We start from the raw sequence: 13,682 nt of genomic DNA on the forward strand, positions 1-13,682 counted from the left end.
ATTTTGAATAACACTGGTTTAAAACATAAGCAGGTGTCAAAAGTAATTGTTATCTATGTAGGCTGTTATTTTGGTAGCCTAGGCCTACTTTTACATGTTTTAAAGCAGGTTGTTTAATATTGCCACATAAAAATACCAATACTTACTAAGTAGGGCTAGTATTTCATAAGAAAAGCGCTTTATAAATGCTTCATTCATTCATAAACATTTTCTATTCATCACGAGCAGCCTGTGGTCTACCACAACACTGAAATCGACGAAATATGCTAAACAGAACTCGGTAAAGTGTACTAATAATTTTTTAAAGGGTATTTAAAAGAAAAATCTATCTGAGCAAAATTTAATTTTAAAATCCTGACATTTCTGTTCAATCCCACACCTTTTCAGTCTCTCCTCCTCCAGTTATGAAATCTTATGGAACCCTGAAGAGCCCACCCCCCTCACCGTCTTCTCAAACCTCATAGGTCAATTGCCTGTCAGTCATCACAAAACAGAACTTCTATTGGCTAGCTGGGAGATGAAGGGTGGGTCATGAAGCACGTCTCCCAAACTGCTGCACACATATCATCGAATCGGTGAGAAACGCAGGATTTCCTGTGGTGTTGCTGAAGTGGACACATTCAAGTTTTAGATTCGCAGAAGTACCTAGCCCAATTTTAACATCCATCGATTTAATGTCTTAATCAACACCATCTCATCCGTACGTGCCATAGACTACACCTTGACGTAGTTAGTCTGAAAGAAGTAATCAAAAATGTCCGAACCCACAGTGGCCGATACTCGCCGGTTAAACTCCAAGCCGCAGGACCTGACGGACGCCTACGGCCCTCCCAGCAACTTTCTGGAAATCGACGTGTACGACCCTCAGACAATAGGAGTCGGCCGCAACCGCTTCACCACTTACGAAGTCCGAATGAGGGTAGGCTGGCCCAGTGAATGAATGTGATTGTGTATGTGTGTGTGTGTTAGAGAGACTGCGGCTCGGTTCGGCCTAGTTAGCCTGCTCGCTAACATGCTAACTAACGCCTCATTCGACGCGAAAGAGTCTTTTACCCTCGCAAAGCTTTTAGAAACATGGTTTTAATTTATGAACTGCAGGTTTTGATATATATAAAAAGGTTTTCTGTGAAAGCAAGCTGGATTTAAGCAATGTGGCGGGTAGAGATTTAGCTAATTTAGCTGTTGCTGTTACTCTGTCAACCATCAACAACCTCTAGCGAGATGGTTATCTTGCATCTAGACGTTGGGATAAACATGTGTGGATTCTTTATTATTAGAAATGCATCGTTGTATCAGATAAATGTCAAATAATAATATGTTAGATGTATTCGAGTATGCATCGTGTACACAGCTAATATATCTGACTATATATTATTTAAGAGTCATGTGACTTATTCTGCTTTCTCTGTTGAAATCCAGACAAATCTACCAATTTTTAAACTGAAGGAGTCGTGTGTCAGACGAAGATACAGCGACTTCGAGTGGCTGAAGAACGAGCTGGAAAGAGACAGCAAGGTATGACAGTATAAAATACTCGTACTCAACAAATGGTTGTCCTTGCGTGTTCTGTGCAGAGATTAGAAATGGTTTACTTGATGAAAAAGCTTTTAAGAGAGACTTCATGTAGACCCTGTAAAACATATGAAATCAGAAAAGTTGTTTTTTTGTTTTGTTTTTTTAATGGAACAGATAATTGAATCTTTAGATAAAATATTAACATTATTTAAAAAAAAAAAAAATTTTGTATCATATTTGATACATATCTTTTATAGCTCATGTAGTATGATATAGGAGAAGATATAGCTCACACTCGAGGAAGAAAAAAATCATTTTATTCAGAGCCCCAAAATGAGCAAAAATATGCAAATATGGTGCAGTTGCTGAAATCTATATGGTCAAAAAAGTAAGATGAAATCCGTCTAGCTTGTAATGTAAACCAATGAAATCTTTATAGCAGACCACTTACATAAAATGCATTATAAATATCAGTTGTCACTCTACATCTTTTAAAGGATTAGTTCATTTTCAAATAAAAAATTCCTGATAATTTACTCACCCCCATGTCATCCAAGATGTTCATGTCCTTCTTTCTCCACTTAAGAAATTAAGGTTTTTGATGAAAACATTCCAGGATTTTTCTCCTTATAGTGGACTTCAATGGACTCCAAATGGTTGAAGGTCAAAATTACAGTTTCAGTGCAGCTTCAAAGGGCTTTAAACGATACCAGACGAGGAATAAGGGTCTTATCTAGCGAAACAATAAGTCATTTTCTAAAAAAAAATAAATAAAAAATACAACTGTATATGCTTTATGAACACAAATGATTGCCTTGCACGTGCTTCTGCTTTCTGCATTCTTCAAAAAGCTTACGCTGTATGTCCTACGCATTCCCTATTCAACTTACATAACGAACGCAGCGCCAGTTCCATATTTTCTGTAAGTTGAATAGGGAAGGTGTAGGACATACAGCGTAAGCTTTTTGAAGAATACGCAAAGCGGAATGGCGGAACCACTTGCAAGGTGATCATCTGTTTATATAAAGCATATACAGTTGTATTTTTTTCGAAAATGACCGATCGTTTCGCTAGATAAGACCCTTATTCCTCGCCTGGTATCATTTAAAGCCCTTTGAAGCTGCACTGAAACTGTAATTTTGACCTTCAACCGTTTGGAGTCCATTGAAGTCCACTATAAGGAGAATAATCCTGGAATGTTTTCGTCAAAAACCTTAATTTCTTTTCGACTGAAGAAAGAAGGACATGGACATCTTGGATGACATGGGGGTGAGTAAATTATCAGGAAAATTATTTGAAAGTGGACTAATCCTTTAATAGTATGTCTTAGGAAGATGATATTTAAAGGGTTAGTTCACCCAAAAAAGAAATTTGTCATTAATTACTCACCCTCGTGTTGTTCTACACCCATAAGACCTTCATTCATCTTCAGAACACAAATTAAGATATTTTGATGAAATCTGAGAGGTTTTTTTTATCCTCTATTGAAACGACTGCAGTCACGTTGACTATTTTAACAATGTTTTTACTACTTTTCTGGACCTTGAATGTGGTAATTTCGTTGCTTTCAATAGAGCAGGGGTTCCCAAACACATTCCTGGAGCCTCCCCAGCACTGCACATTTTGCATGTGTCTCCTTTGTCTGACACACCCATTCCTCATCTTGGAGTCTAGACTAATGAGCTGATGATCTGAATCAGGTGTGTTTGATTAAGGAGACATGGAAAACATGCAGTGTTGGAGAGGCTCCAGGAATGTTTTGGGGAACCCCTGCAATAGAAGATAAAAAAAAAATAATAAAAAAAACCCCTTGAATTTTGCCAAAATATCTGAATTTTTGTTCCGAAGATGAACGAAGGTCTTATGGGTGTGGTAATTAAAGACAGAATTTTCATTTTTGGGTGAACTAACCCTTTAAATGCTTGGTTTTATGATCAAAGCTCTGTAGTTTCAATTGTGGGGGCAAGACCTATAATACAATACAATGATTGAGAGATGTACGAATAAGCATTCAACAGAAGCCTTTGATACTTGTATTTTAACATGATTTTTTTTTTTTTTTTTTTAAAGGAAAATGAATACTTGTCAACCTAAGTTGCTTCAGTCCAGGAACTTTTTATTTTGAAATATTATTAATAATATAAAAGTTATTGTGCTTACTTTATACAAAATTATTAAAGTTTTTACAGCATTGTAGAAGATTGTCTGCAACAGTTTTTTTTTTTAGCCAAGTTTTGATCATGATGATAATTTTGAGGCCTTAGAATTGAATTTATATTTTTATAATGTGTGAAAATATTTCCTAGATTGTTGTGCCTCCATTGCCTGGAAAGGCATTGAAGAGACAGCTTCCCTTCCGTGGAGATGAGGGCATTTTTGAGGAGTCCTTCATTGAGGAGAGACGAGCTGGGCTTGAACAGTTCATCAACAGGTTGGCTATCGAAATGATGCATAATGGACACTGCTAAATTATAAAAGTAAAAGAGACAAATGAATAATATTTGAGGGTCTGTAATGACTACACAAATATATTGTTTGTTTTTTCACATTTACTGTCAAAAAGACTTCAGTTAGTACGATTTCATGGATTGCACGCATAAATATTTTGCTCATGTTCCTCTTCAGAATTGCAGGTCATCCTTTGGCCCAGAATGAACGCTGTCTTCACATGTTCCTGCAGGAAGAAAGTATTGACCGGAACTACATTCCCGGAAAAGTACGGCAGTAGGGTTTTCCAAACTGGGACGAGGGAGGGTCTTCTTTCTTCGGTTGTCAGCTTCTATTCCCATTCGTCTGCAAACAGTGCAGAGTAACATTTATTTTTACACCGAGCAAAATCTAGATACATGATGAACCGTGCAGGACTTGGTTTTATTAAACCAATCATGTTTTGTACATGTGTCTGAGAGTTTCTCTTTACACACACATTGTATATCTTTTACATCTATACAATGTACTTGTTAGTGTGTGCGCGCGTATACATTATATAACTATACATTAAGCTGTAGCAATGTAAAGTGAAGAGGGTTGGCTCATATCTTTGTCCTCTCTGGCGACTGTTGAGAGAACATGTGCTTTTCGAGTTCAAGAGTTGAGGTGTATTGCATGTCATTCCAAACAGCGCAAATGCAACATTAAGGGAGCAACGAAGAGCTGAATTTTTGCAGCGGATTAGAAAAATGCTCATAAATATAAAGCGTTGAACTGTTTTGATAAAGCAGCAAGCTCAAATGTTCTGGGGTGTGTTTCAAACTTGTATTTTTTTTTTTTATCGTACTTGTTTTTGTAGTCACGTGACCATCAGCAGGACTGTAAAATGCTAGTCAGTATTCAGAATCACAAACGGAACTTGGAAACGTTGCTTATTGCTCCCCTAATCGCCCCATTGCGTCGTTGAATATAATTTGAATGATCATATTATTCAAATGTGCATGTTGCATTTCAATCTGGTTAAGTCTGTGAACGCACTTCAGTTTTTCTCAGACACAAGGATTATGAAGAGATTAGAGCCTTTTAATTCAATTTTATGTGAAAAGATTTGGTTCTGAGACTACGTTGGAAGATTTATGCTGTTGTTAAAAAAAGTCTGTGTTAGTGAACAAATAAGTTACAAAAATGAGTAAATATCAAATATATATCAGGCCTGTTAAAGGGATAGTTCACCCAAAAACTGAAAATGAAAATTTGCTGTCAATTTACCCGCTCTCAGGCCATCCAAGCTGTAGGTGACTTTTCTTTTTCTTTTTTTTTTCCAGTATAACAGTAAAGATTTTTTGCTGAAACCGTGGAGACAGAACTCTGTGATTTCATAGAATGGAAGTCAATGGGTGCCTTAATTTTGAGATTCAAAGACAACATACAGACAAAACCAAATGAATACCCGCTGCTCCCGACGATACATTGAGGTCTTAAAGGATTAGTCCACTTTCAAATAAAATTTTCCTGATAATTTACTCACCCCCATGTCATCCATACGGAAGAGGATTAGGGCCAAGCAATAATAAAAAAATAAAACCATCTTGAGATTAAAGTTGTTAAATTTCGAGAAAAAAGTCGAGATAAAATGTTGAGAATAAACTCGTTAAATTACGAGAAAAAAATCGTTAAATTTCGAGAAAAAAGTCAAGATAAAATGTTGAGAATAAACTCATTAAATTGACTTTATTCTCGTAATTTAATGAGTTTATTCTCAACATTTTATTTCGACTTTTTTCTCGAAATTTAACAACTTTAATCTCGAGATGGTTTTACTTTTTTATTATTGCTTGGCCCTAATCCTCTTCCGTACATCCAAGATGTTCATGTCTTTGTTTCTTCAGTTGAAAAGAAATTAAGGTTTTTGATGAAAACATTCCAGGATTATTCTCCTTATAGTGGACTTCAATGGACTCCGCTGATGAAGGTCAAAATTACAGTTTCAGTGCAGCTTCAAAGGGCTTTAAACGATACAAGACCCTTATTCCTCGTCTGATCTAGCGAAACGATCGATCATTTTCAAAAAAAAAAACTTACGGAAAAAAATGAAAGTGGCGCCGCGTTCGTTCCGTAAGTTGAATAGGGAAGGCGTAGGACATTCAGCGTAAACGTATTGAAGAATACGGAAAGCAGAAGCACGTAAAAGGTGATCATTTGTGTTTATAAAGCATATACAGTTGTATCTTTTTCGAAAATGACCGATCGTTTCGCTAGATAAGACCCTTATTCCTCATCTGGTATCGTTTAAAGCCCTTTGAAGCTGCACTGAAACTGTAATTTTGACCTTCAACAGTGGAGTCCATTGAAGTCCACTATATGAAAGAAAGACATGAACATCTTGGATAACATGGGGGTGAGTAAATTAGGAAAATTTAATTTGAAAGTGGACTAATCCTTTAAGAAGCAAAACGATTGATGTGTGCAAGAAACTTAATGTTATTTACAACATTATTACCTGTAATCCACAGCCTCAGCAAACGGTCCTGAGCACGTTCACGGCAATCTAGAGCATGAGCTTCCTGTCGCATTATGACGTATGAGCTCAAACTTTGGCAATCTATTTAAAAAAAAAAAAAAAAAAAAAAAAAAAGTCAATCTTCCAGACTGAGATTAGGTTGTGGCATCCAGGATAAGTAGTACTTTGATGAACAATACAAAATACGCTTCAGCTCACCTGCGAGTTTGCTCCTGCCTCCTGCATATTACGCCATTATGTGACAAGCTCACACTCCAGACTGCTGCGAATTCGCTCAGGACCGTTTGCCAAGGCTCTGGATTAGAGGCTGTAATGTTGTAAATAATGTTCAGTTTCTCGCGCAGACTGATCATTTTGCTTCTTAAGACCTCAATGTATTGTGTGGAGCCACAGGTGTTAATTTTTTGTCTGCATATGTTTTTTTTTTTTTTGGAATCTCAAAATGACAGCACCCATTGACTTCCATTATATGAATCCCAGAGGACCACGGTTTCAGCTAAAAATGATCTTTTACTGTTCTACTGAAGAAAAAAAGTCACTGGGATGGCCTGAAGGTGAAATTAACAGCAAATTTTCATTTTTTTTTTTTTTTGTGAACTATCCCTTTGTGTGTTAACCAATAATAGGCATTTAGTAGTTGGAAGCTATGTTCTAAAAACTTCTATTTGGTTGAAGTACAGTAATATGTCGTCCTCAGCCAGTATGGAGTTTTCCCAATTAATAAACAAATGCACTTGTTTTTTGGTAGGAAATAAGTGCTTGAGACCTGTATAGTATGTGAGTCCAGGTTAAACTCCAGGATGCGTTCTGATCAATCATGTGAAAGGTTCAAAAACGGCTCTCTAAGAGAGGACAATATATGTGCCAACTGTGTAAAAGTTGTCCTGCCAAAGTTCAGTCATTTTCCTCAGAATGACTCTATATTTATGTTATCCTGTGTTCATTGAGTTGTGCCTGTGACGTTTGTCTGTAAATAAAGTAAAACGAAATAGAGAACACCGGCTGGAGATTTTATAACATCAGTACATTTTTGTCCTTATTCTGTTTATTCTCTCTTCCATTTTAGGTGTGAATAAAGTAAGTTTTGTTTTTTACTCTCAGTATGTTGTAACTGATGTGGGGAAACAATGTCTGCATGAATGCTAATGATCAAATCAGTTATATTGTGGGGAAAATTCTGTCATACTTACAAAACTCATTTCAATGTCGTCTTACATCCAGTTGCTTTGCTAATTTATTTTGCATCTGCTTTTCATGTTCTTAACAGTAAAACTACTGTTGGCTGCATGTCTTGATTTGCATGCTTTGTGTTGTAAATTCTGGTTTCTTAAAGGGTTAGTTCACCCAAAAATGAAATTTCTGTCTTTAATTACTCACCCTCATGTTGTTCCAAACCTGTAAGACCTCCGTTCATCTTCAGAACACAAATGAAGATGTTTTTGATGAAATCCAAGAATTCTGACTCCTCAATAGACAGCAATTTAACCACCACTTTGAGACATCATTAAAACAGTCGACATGACTGCAGTGGTTCAACCTTAATGTTATGAAGCGACGAGAATACTTTTTATGTGCAAAAACAAAACAAAAAAATAACATGAACTATTTTAACGATGTCTTTAGTACCTTTCTAGACCTTGTGGCGGTTAAATTGCTGTCTATTGACGAGTCATATACCTCTCGGATTTCATCAAAAATATCTTCATTTGTGTTCCGAAGATGAACGAAGGTCTTACGGGTGTAAAATCACATGAGGGTGAGTGATTAATGACTGAATTTTCATTTTTGGGTGAACTAACCCTTTAAGTGAGTCTGTTTCACACAGACTGTTATTAAAGGGATAGTTCACCACAAAATGAAAATTTTCACATGATTTACTCACCCTCGAGCCATCCTAGGTGTATATGACTTTCTTCTTTCAGACGAACACAATCGGAGATATATTAAAAATATCCTGGCTCTTCCAAGTTTTATAATGGGAATGAATGAAGTACTCCACATGGCTCCAGACGGTTAATAAAGGCCTTCTGAAGTGAAGCGATGTGTTTTTGTAAGAAAAATATCCATATTTAAAACTTTATAAACTATATTAACTGGCTTCCAGCAGACAACCGTACGCATCAATTTGTGGTGGAAGAGTGACCTCTGAGCCGACGCAGTGACGTACGCTGAGGCGCAGAGGATTGCGCAAAACAAAACACCGGTCACGAATTAGAAGTCTAAAATAAGATTTTTTTTAAAGATAAATGTTGGAGGCTTTCGATATAAGAGAGGAGGAGCTTGAGTTTGTTGACCAGCTCTATTTGTTTGAACCACGAGAGGAGTGTAGAACACACCAAGCCGACGCCGACGAACTAGTGGCGACGAAAGCAGACTGCGGGGTTGGCTCACGTCGGCAGCGTCTGTATCCAAAGTTGCCCTGACACACCAAACCAACGCTAAACAGCCGACGGTCAGTTCTGCGCCTGCGTGAGATGAAATGCCTTTCCGAACGAGCAGGTGGCAGCAGCTGAACAGCCAATCAGAATGAACCGATGGGCCGATGAGCTCCAACGCCGATTCAACATGTCGAATCGGCCGAAAAAAAGCCGACGAGGACCAACTTCAGCTGACAGTGTGGAACACACTGAGAAAACTTTGTCGGCTGACGAAGAAAAACTGCCCGACGGCCGACCGTCGGCTTGGTGTGTTCCTGCCTTAAAGGATTAGTTCACTTTTAAATACACCTTTCCTGATAAATTTACTCACCCCCATGTCATCCAAGATGTTCATGTCTTTCTTTCGTCAGTCGAAAAGAAATGAAGGTTTTTGAGGAAAACATTCCAGGATTATTCTCCTTACAGTGGATTTCAATGGCTACCAACAGGTTGAAGGTCAAAATTACAGTTTCAGTACAGCTTCAAGGGCTTTAAACGATACCAGATGAGTAATAAGGGTCTTATCTAGCGAATTGATCGGTCATTTTCGGAAAAAAATACAACCGTTTATGCTTTTTAAACAAAATATCGCCTTGAACGTACTTTCCGCTTCCGCATTCTTCATAATGCTTACGCTGAATGTTCTACGCCTTCCCTATTCTACTTACGGAACGAACGCGGTGCCAGTTTAGTTTTTTTTCGTAACTTGAATAGGGAAGGCGTAGGACATTCAGCTGCACTGAAACTGTAATTTTGACCTTCAGTCTGTTGGTAGCCATTGAGATGCACTATATGGAGAAAAATCCTGGAATGTTTTCCTCAAAAACTTTCATTTCTTTTCGACTGACGAAAGAAAGACATGAACACCTTGGATGACATGGGGGTGAGTTAATTTATCAGGAAAAGTGTATTTAAAAGTGGACTAATCCTTTAAGCTTACAATACTCCTACATCCTGCGTAATACATCGCGTCAGAGTTACTCTTCCGCCAGAACTAGACTCACGTATGGGCGTTGCTGGATGTCTGTTTATTATAGTTTACTGTAGTTTTAAATATGGGTATTTTTACAAAAACCTATCGCTTTGCTTCAGAAGGCCTTTATCAACCCCCTGGAGCTGTGTGGATTACTTTTATGATGAATGGATGCAGTTTTTCGGGCTTCAAAATCTCAAGCACCATTCACTACCATTATAAAGCTTGGAAAAGCCAGGATTTTTTTTTTTTTTTTTTTTAATATAACTCCTATTGTGTTTGTGTGAAAGAACATAGTCATATACACCTAGGATGGCTTGAGGGTGAGTAAATCATGGGATAATTCTCATTTTTGGGTGAACTATCCCTTTAACATTATCCAAGTTTTTGTCTAAAATAAAATGGAATAATGGAGGCGGCAGCACAGTTTGCACTGAGTTCATTAGTTCTGTCAAGATCTCTAACCGTTTTGTTTCATGTCTCTTGGCCTGTGATGAAGGTTTTGGTAAAATCCCTCCCTGTCCTGGACCCATCTGCTCTACCAGCTCTTTTCTGCACATCAGTCAAAACCTTTCACAGCTGCTGTCCATAATATCCTGTATATATTTCTGTTCTGGGATAGAACTAAACTACAACATCTATTTCACTCTGAGGATGAACTCAACTTAATGCTGTATTTATACCTCATGCACTCATTTTGTGGAAAGAAACATGTTTTTTTTTTGTTTTTTTTTTTGGGCTGATCTTTGAACAAATACTCCTTTCCTTTAAAAATAGGTTTAAACTCCTGGCTTTAACCTTTCAGGCAACCCACTGATTTTTCTTCAATAAAAAATAAAATAATAAGGAGAATTTGGAACATTGCTCACTGTATTCTGAATTAAAAGCTTGTCTAAGATTAATTACATAATTCAATCCTAAAAAAACAAAAAGTGACATGTTAAAAAGTTGAGTAGTTGCATCACAAATCCAGAGAACAATTATCAAACTAACTTGCCAAATGTAGCACCTCAGATACTAAAAACTGGGATTGCCTCTTGACAATGTCTTCCTTTACATTCCATATTTCATTTGTATCCTTTTGACTTTGATTAAATATGTTATAACAAGGCTTTTGCAACCATTGTATTTTCTTTTGTTTAGCGTCAGTGTAATGAGTCAAGCTTTGGGAATGTATATATTCGATCACTGTGAAAAACTGAATTCCATTATGACAAAATGTGTTACATTTGCTGTTTTGTCTCTACTATGCCATCTCTTAAAATGAGTTGTGTTATTTTCTGGCTCTTTCCATTCTGGTTATTTTCAGGACTGTGTGTAAAGAAAAGGGCACTAATTGATTTTTAATCCGATAGCCATCCTTTCTACCCATGAATAAACCCCCTATGTCTCCTTCAATGGATTCTCTCATTCTGTTTAATAAGACCATATATGCTTTATATTTTATAGTTAATCGAGTGTAAATCTTATGACAGTATTTCACTGAACCGATCAAAAGGGCTGTTTTCTTGAATGTAACCACGAGGTGGCAGCACTGCAGAAAGATGCTGCATGCATGAGAAAACTGTTCGTCAATCACCATTTCATTTGAAAGAAACTTGCACGGTTGTTTTTAATTGTTACATTAATATTACACTATATTAATATTTTAAATTCTATTATATTACCTGTCAAGAGTTAATAATTAGTATTCAATATAATTACTATTATATAATTACTATTATATACTATTATATATTTGTTTTTGAAAGAAGTCTCTTAATTGGACTGCATTCATTTGATCAAAAATACAATAAAACTAATATTCTGAACAATTATTACAATTTCAAAGAACTGTTTGCATTTTAATATATTTTAAAATGGTATTTATTCCTGTGATGGCAAAGGTAGAGTTTAAGCAGCAATTACTCCAGTCTTTAGTATCACATGATACTCATTTTTTTTTTTTTTTTTCAGATTCTTTGATGAATAGAAAGTTCAAAAGAACAGCATATTTGAAACTAATCTTTTGCAACACTATAAATGTATTTACTGTCACTTTTGATCAATTAAGCATATCCTTGCTGAGTAAAAGTATTAGTTTCTTTCCTTCTTTTAAAATTTTAGGCCTACCTCAAACTTTTGAGTGGTAGTGTTTTACGGTTTCCACAAAAATATTAAGCAGCACAACTGTTTTCAACATAGATAATAATAAGAAATGTTTCTTGTGCACCAAATCAGTAGATCAGAATAATTTCTGAAGAATTATGTGACTGAAGACTTGGCGTAATGATGCTGAAAATATACATTTTAAAATATATTAACACAGCATAAAATTTACACTGTGAATACACTTCGGTGTTGGCGAGTATAAACGGTGTCAATCGCCAGTTGGCCGGTAACGTGAACAATGCTCGGGACACTGTTGCATCTTCACAAAAGGTAAGCCTTGCCAAATTAAATATTAAATCTCAAGAAGACGCGAAAGGAAACTCAATTTGTCACTCACGCTGTGTGGAAGTTTTCTGTGCTCAAACATTCGAAATCTGCGTCTCAGACCGTGCAAATACTGAATTGAGCTGTCTTTCACATCATCTTGTGCTTAAACAGACATATTAAAACAAAATTACATCAAAATGCCTGTCTTGGCAAGTATCCCTGTAAACATAGTTATGTCTTAACTGAACATAAAACATATGTAACAGTATATTGGATCCGTGCATTAGCTCTTAAAGTGACAGCAGCCTAATATTCCTGCTGCTGTCTTTTTTTAAAGGGGTCATGAATTGAGAAATCAACTTTTCCTTGAGCATATAAGAGGTCATCATACTATAAGAATAGTTTCAGAACTGAAATGTCCTTGTTAGTCCAATAAAGCTTTTATTGACACCAGGCCCAGCGAACGGCTGATCCTAGAATGTACCTATCATAAGTGAAACATCGCCTCTGCAGAAGAAATCAATACCTACTTCATCACTGCAACATGAGGAGAGAATAACGATACAGGACTAAAAATAACATTATCTTTCAAAGGATCCTAATGCTAGTAAATATGGTTATTTTCAAGAATGTGAAAGTCTTAAGTTGAGCTTTATTTATTTGTATTCAGTACATTTCACTGTGGATTCCTTGGTAAATCAATCGCATTTCGGCACAAGCTTCGCAAACAGACTTTTACGATATGGACTCGACAGTAATGCGACAACATGTAAGTAACTGTGTTAATACTATTGCCTGATCTGATATGTAATGATTCATGTACAGTCAGATGTTCTTTGTCTATGTGTCCGTAAATTAAAGGGTTAGTTCACCCAAAAATGAAAATTCTGTCATTTATTACTTACCCTCATGCCGTACCACACCCGTAAGACCTTCGTTCATCTTTGGAACACAAATTAAAGGTGCCCTCGAATGAAAAATTGAATTTATCTTGGCATAGTTAAATAACAAGAGTTCAGTACATGGAAATGACATACAGTGAGTCTCAAACTCCATTGTTTCCTCCTTCTTATATAAATCTCATTTGTTTAAAAGACCTCCGAAAAACAGGCGAATCTCAACATAACACCGACTGTTATGTAACAGTCGGGGTGTACGCCCCCAATATTTGCATATGCCAGCCCACGTTTCCAACATTATAAAAGGCATTAGACAAGGGCAGCCAGTATTAACGTCTGGATGTGCACAACCAAATCATCAGACTAGGTAAGCAAGCAAGAACAATAGCGAAAAATGGCAGATGGAGCAATAATAACTGACATGATCCATGATAACATGATATTTTTAGTGATATTTGTAAACTGTCTTTCTAAATGTTTCGTTAGCATGTTGCTAATGTACTGTTAAA

The 13,682-nt window shown here is 36.5% G+C and overlaps 1 protein-coding gene across 3 annotated transcripts; it reads left to right on the forward strand.

The window, feature by feature from the left end:
* Positions 1-525: 525 nt before the first annotated feature.
* Positions 526-11,254, forward strand: snx12 (sorting nexin 12). Of its 3 annotated transcripts, none has more exons than XM_048165955.1 (6): positions 527-919; positions 1,420-1,515; positions 3,822-3,946; positions 4,141-4,231; positions 7,533-7,543; positions 10,343-11,254. In XM_048165955.1, the coding sequence occupies exons 1-5, from the start codon at positions 755-757 to the stop codon at positions 7,536-7,538; spliced, it is 483 nt and encodes a 160-aa protein (XP_048021912.1). In that variant the 5' UTR covers positions 527-754; the 3' UTR covers positions 7,539-7,543; positions 10,343-11,254. The 3 variants fall into 3 exon arrangements, with proteins under 3 accessions (XP_048021910.1, XP_048021912.1, XP_048021911.1); XM_048165954.1 differs by having other exon boundaries at positions 10,356-11,254; XM_048165953.1 differs by lacking the exons at positions 7,533-7,543; positions 10,343-11,254 and having other exon boundaries at positions 526-919; positions 4,141-4,410.
* The last annotated feature ends 2,428 nt before the right edge of the window (positions 11,255-13,682 follow it).

The sequence above is a fragment of the Megalobrama amblycephala genome, linkage group LG18 (assembly GCF_018812025.1).
Source record: "Megalobrama amblycephala isolate DHTTF-2021 linkage group LG18, ASM1881202v1, whole genome shotgun sequence".
Lineage (NCBI taxonomy): Eukaryota > Metazoa > Chordata > Actinopteri > Cypriniformes > Xenocyprididae > Megalobrama > Megalobrama amblycephala.

Bases quoted from the DNA above. Each gene is read 5' to 3' on its own strand.
- snx12 (XM_048165953.1), top strand. From the start codon at position 755: ATGTCCGAACCCACAGTGGCCGATACTCGCCGGTTAAACTCCAAGCCG. The intron at 920-1,419 runs GTAGGCTGGCCC...GTTGAAATCCAG, and splicing joins CTTACGAAGTCCGAATGAGG to ACAAATCTACCAATTTTTAA. The intron at 1,516-3,821 runs GTATGACAGTAT...AATATTTCCTAG, and splicing joins AGCTGGAAAGAGACAGCAAG to ATTGTTGTGCCTCCATTGCC.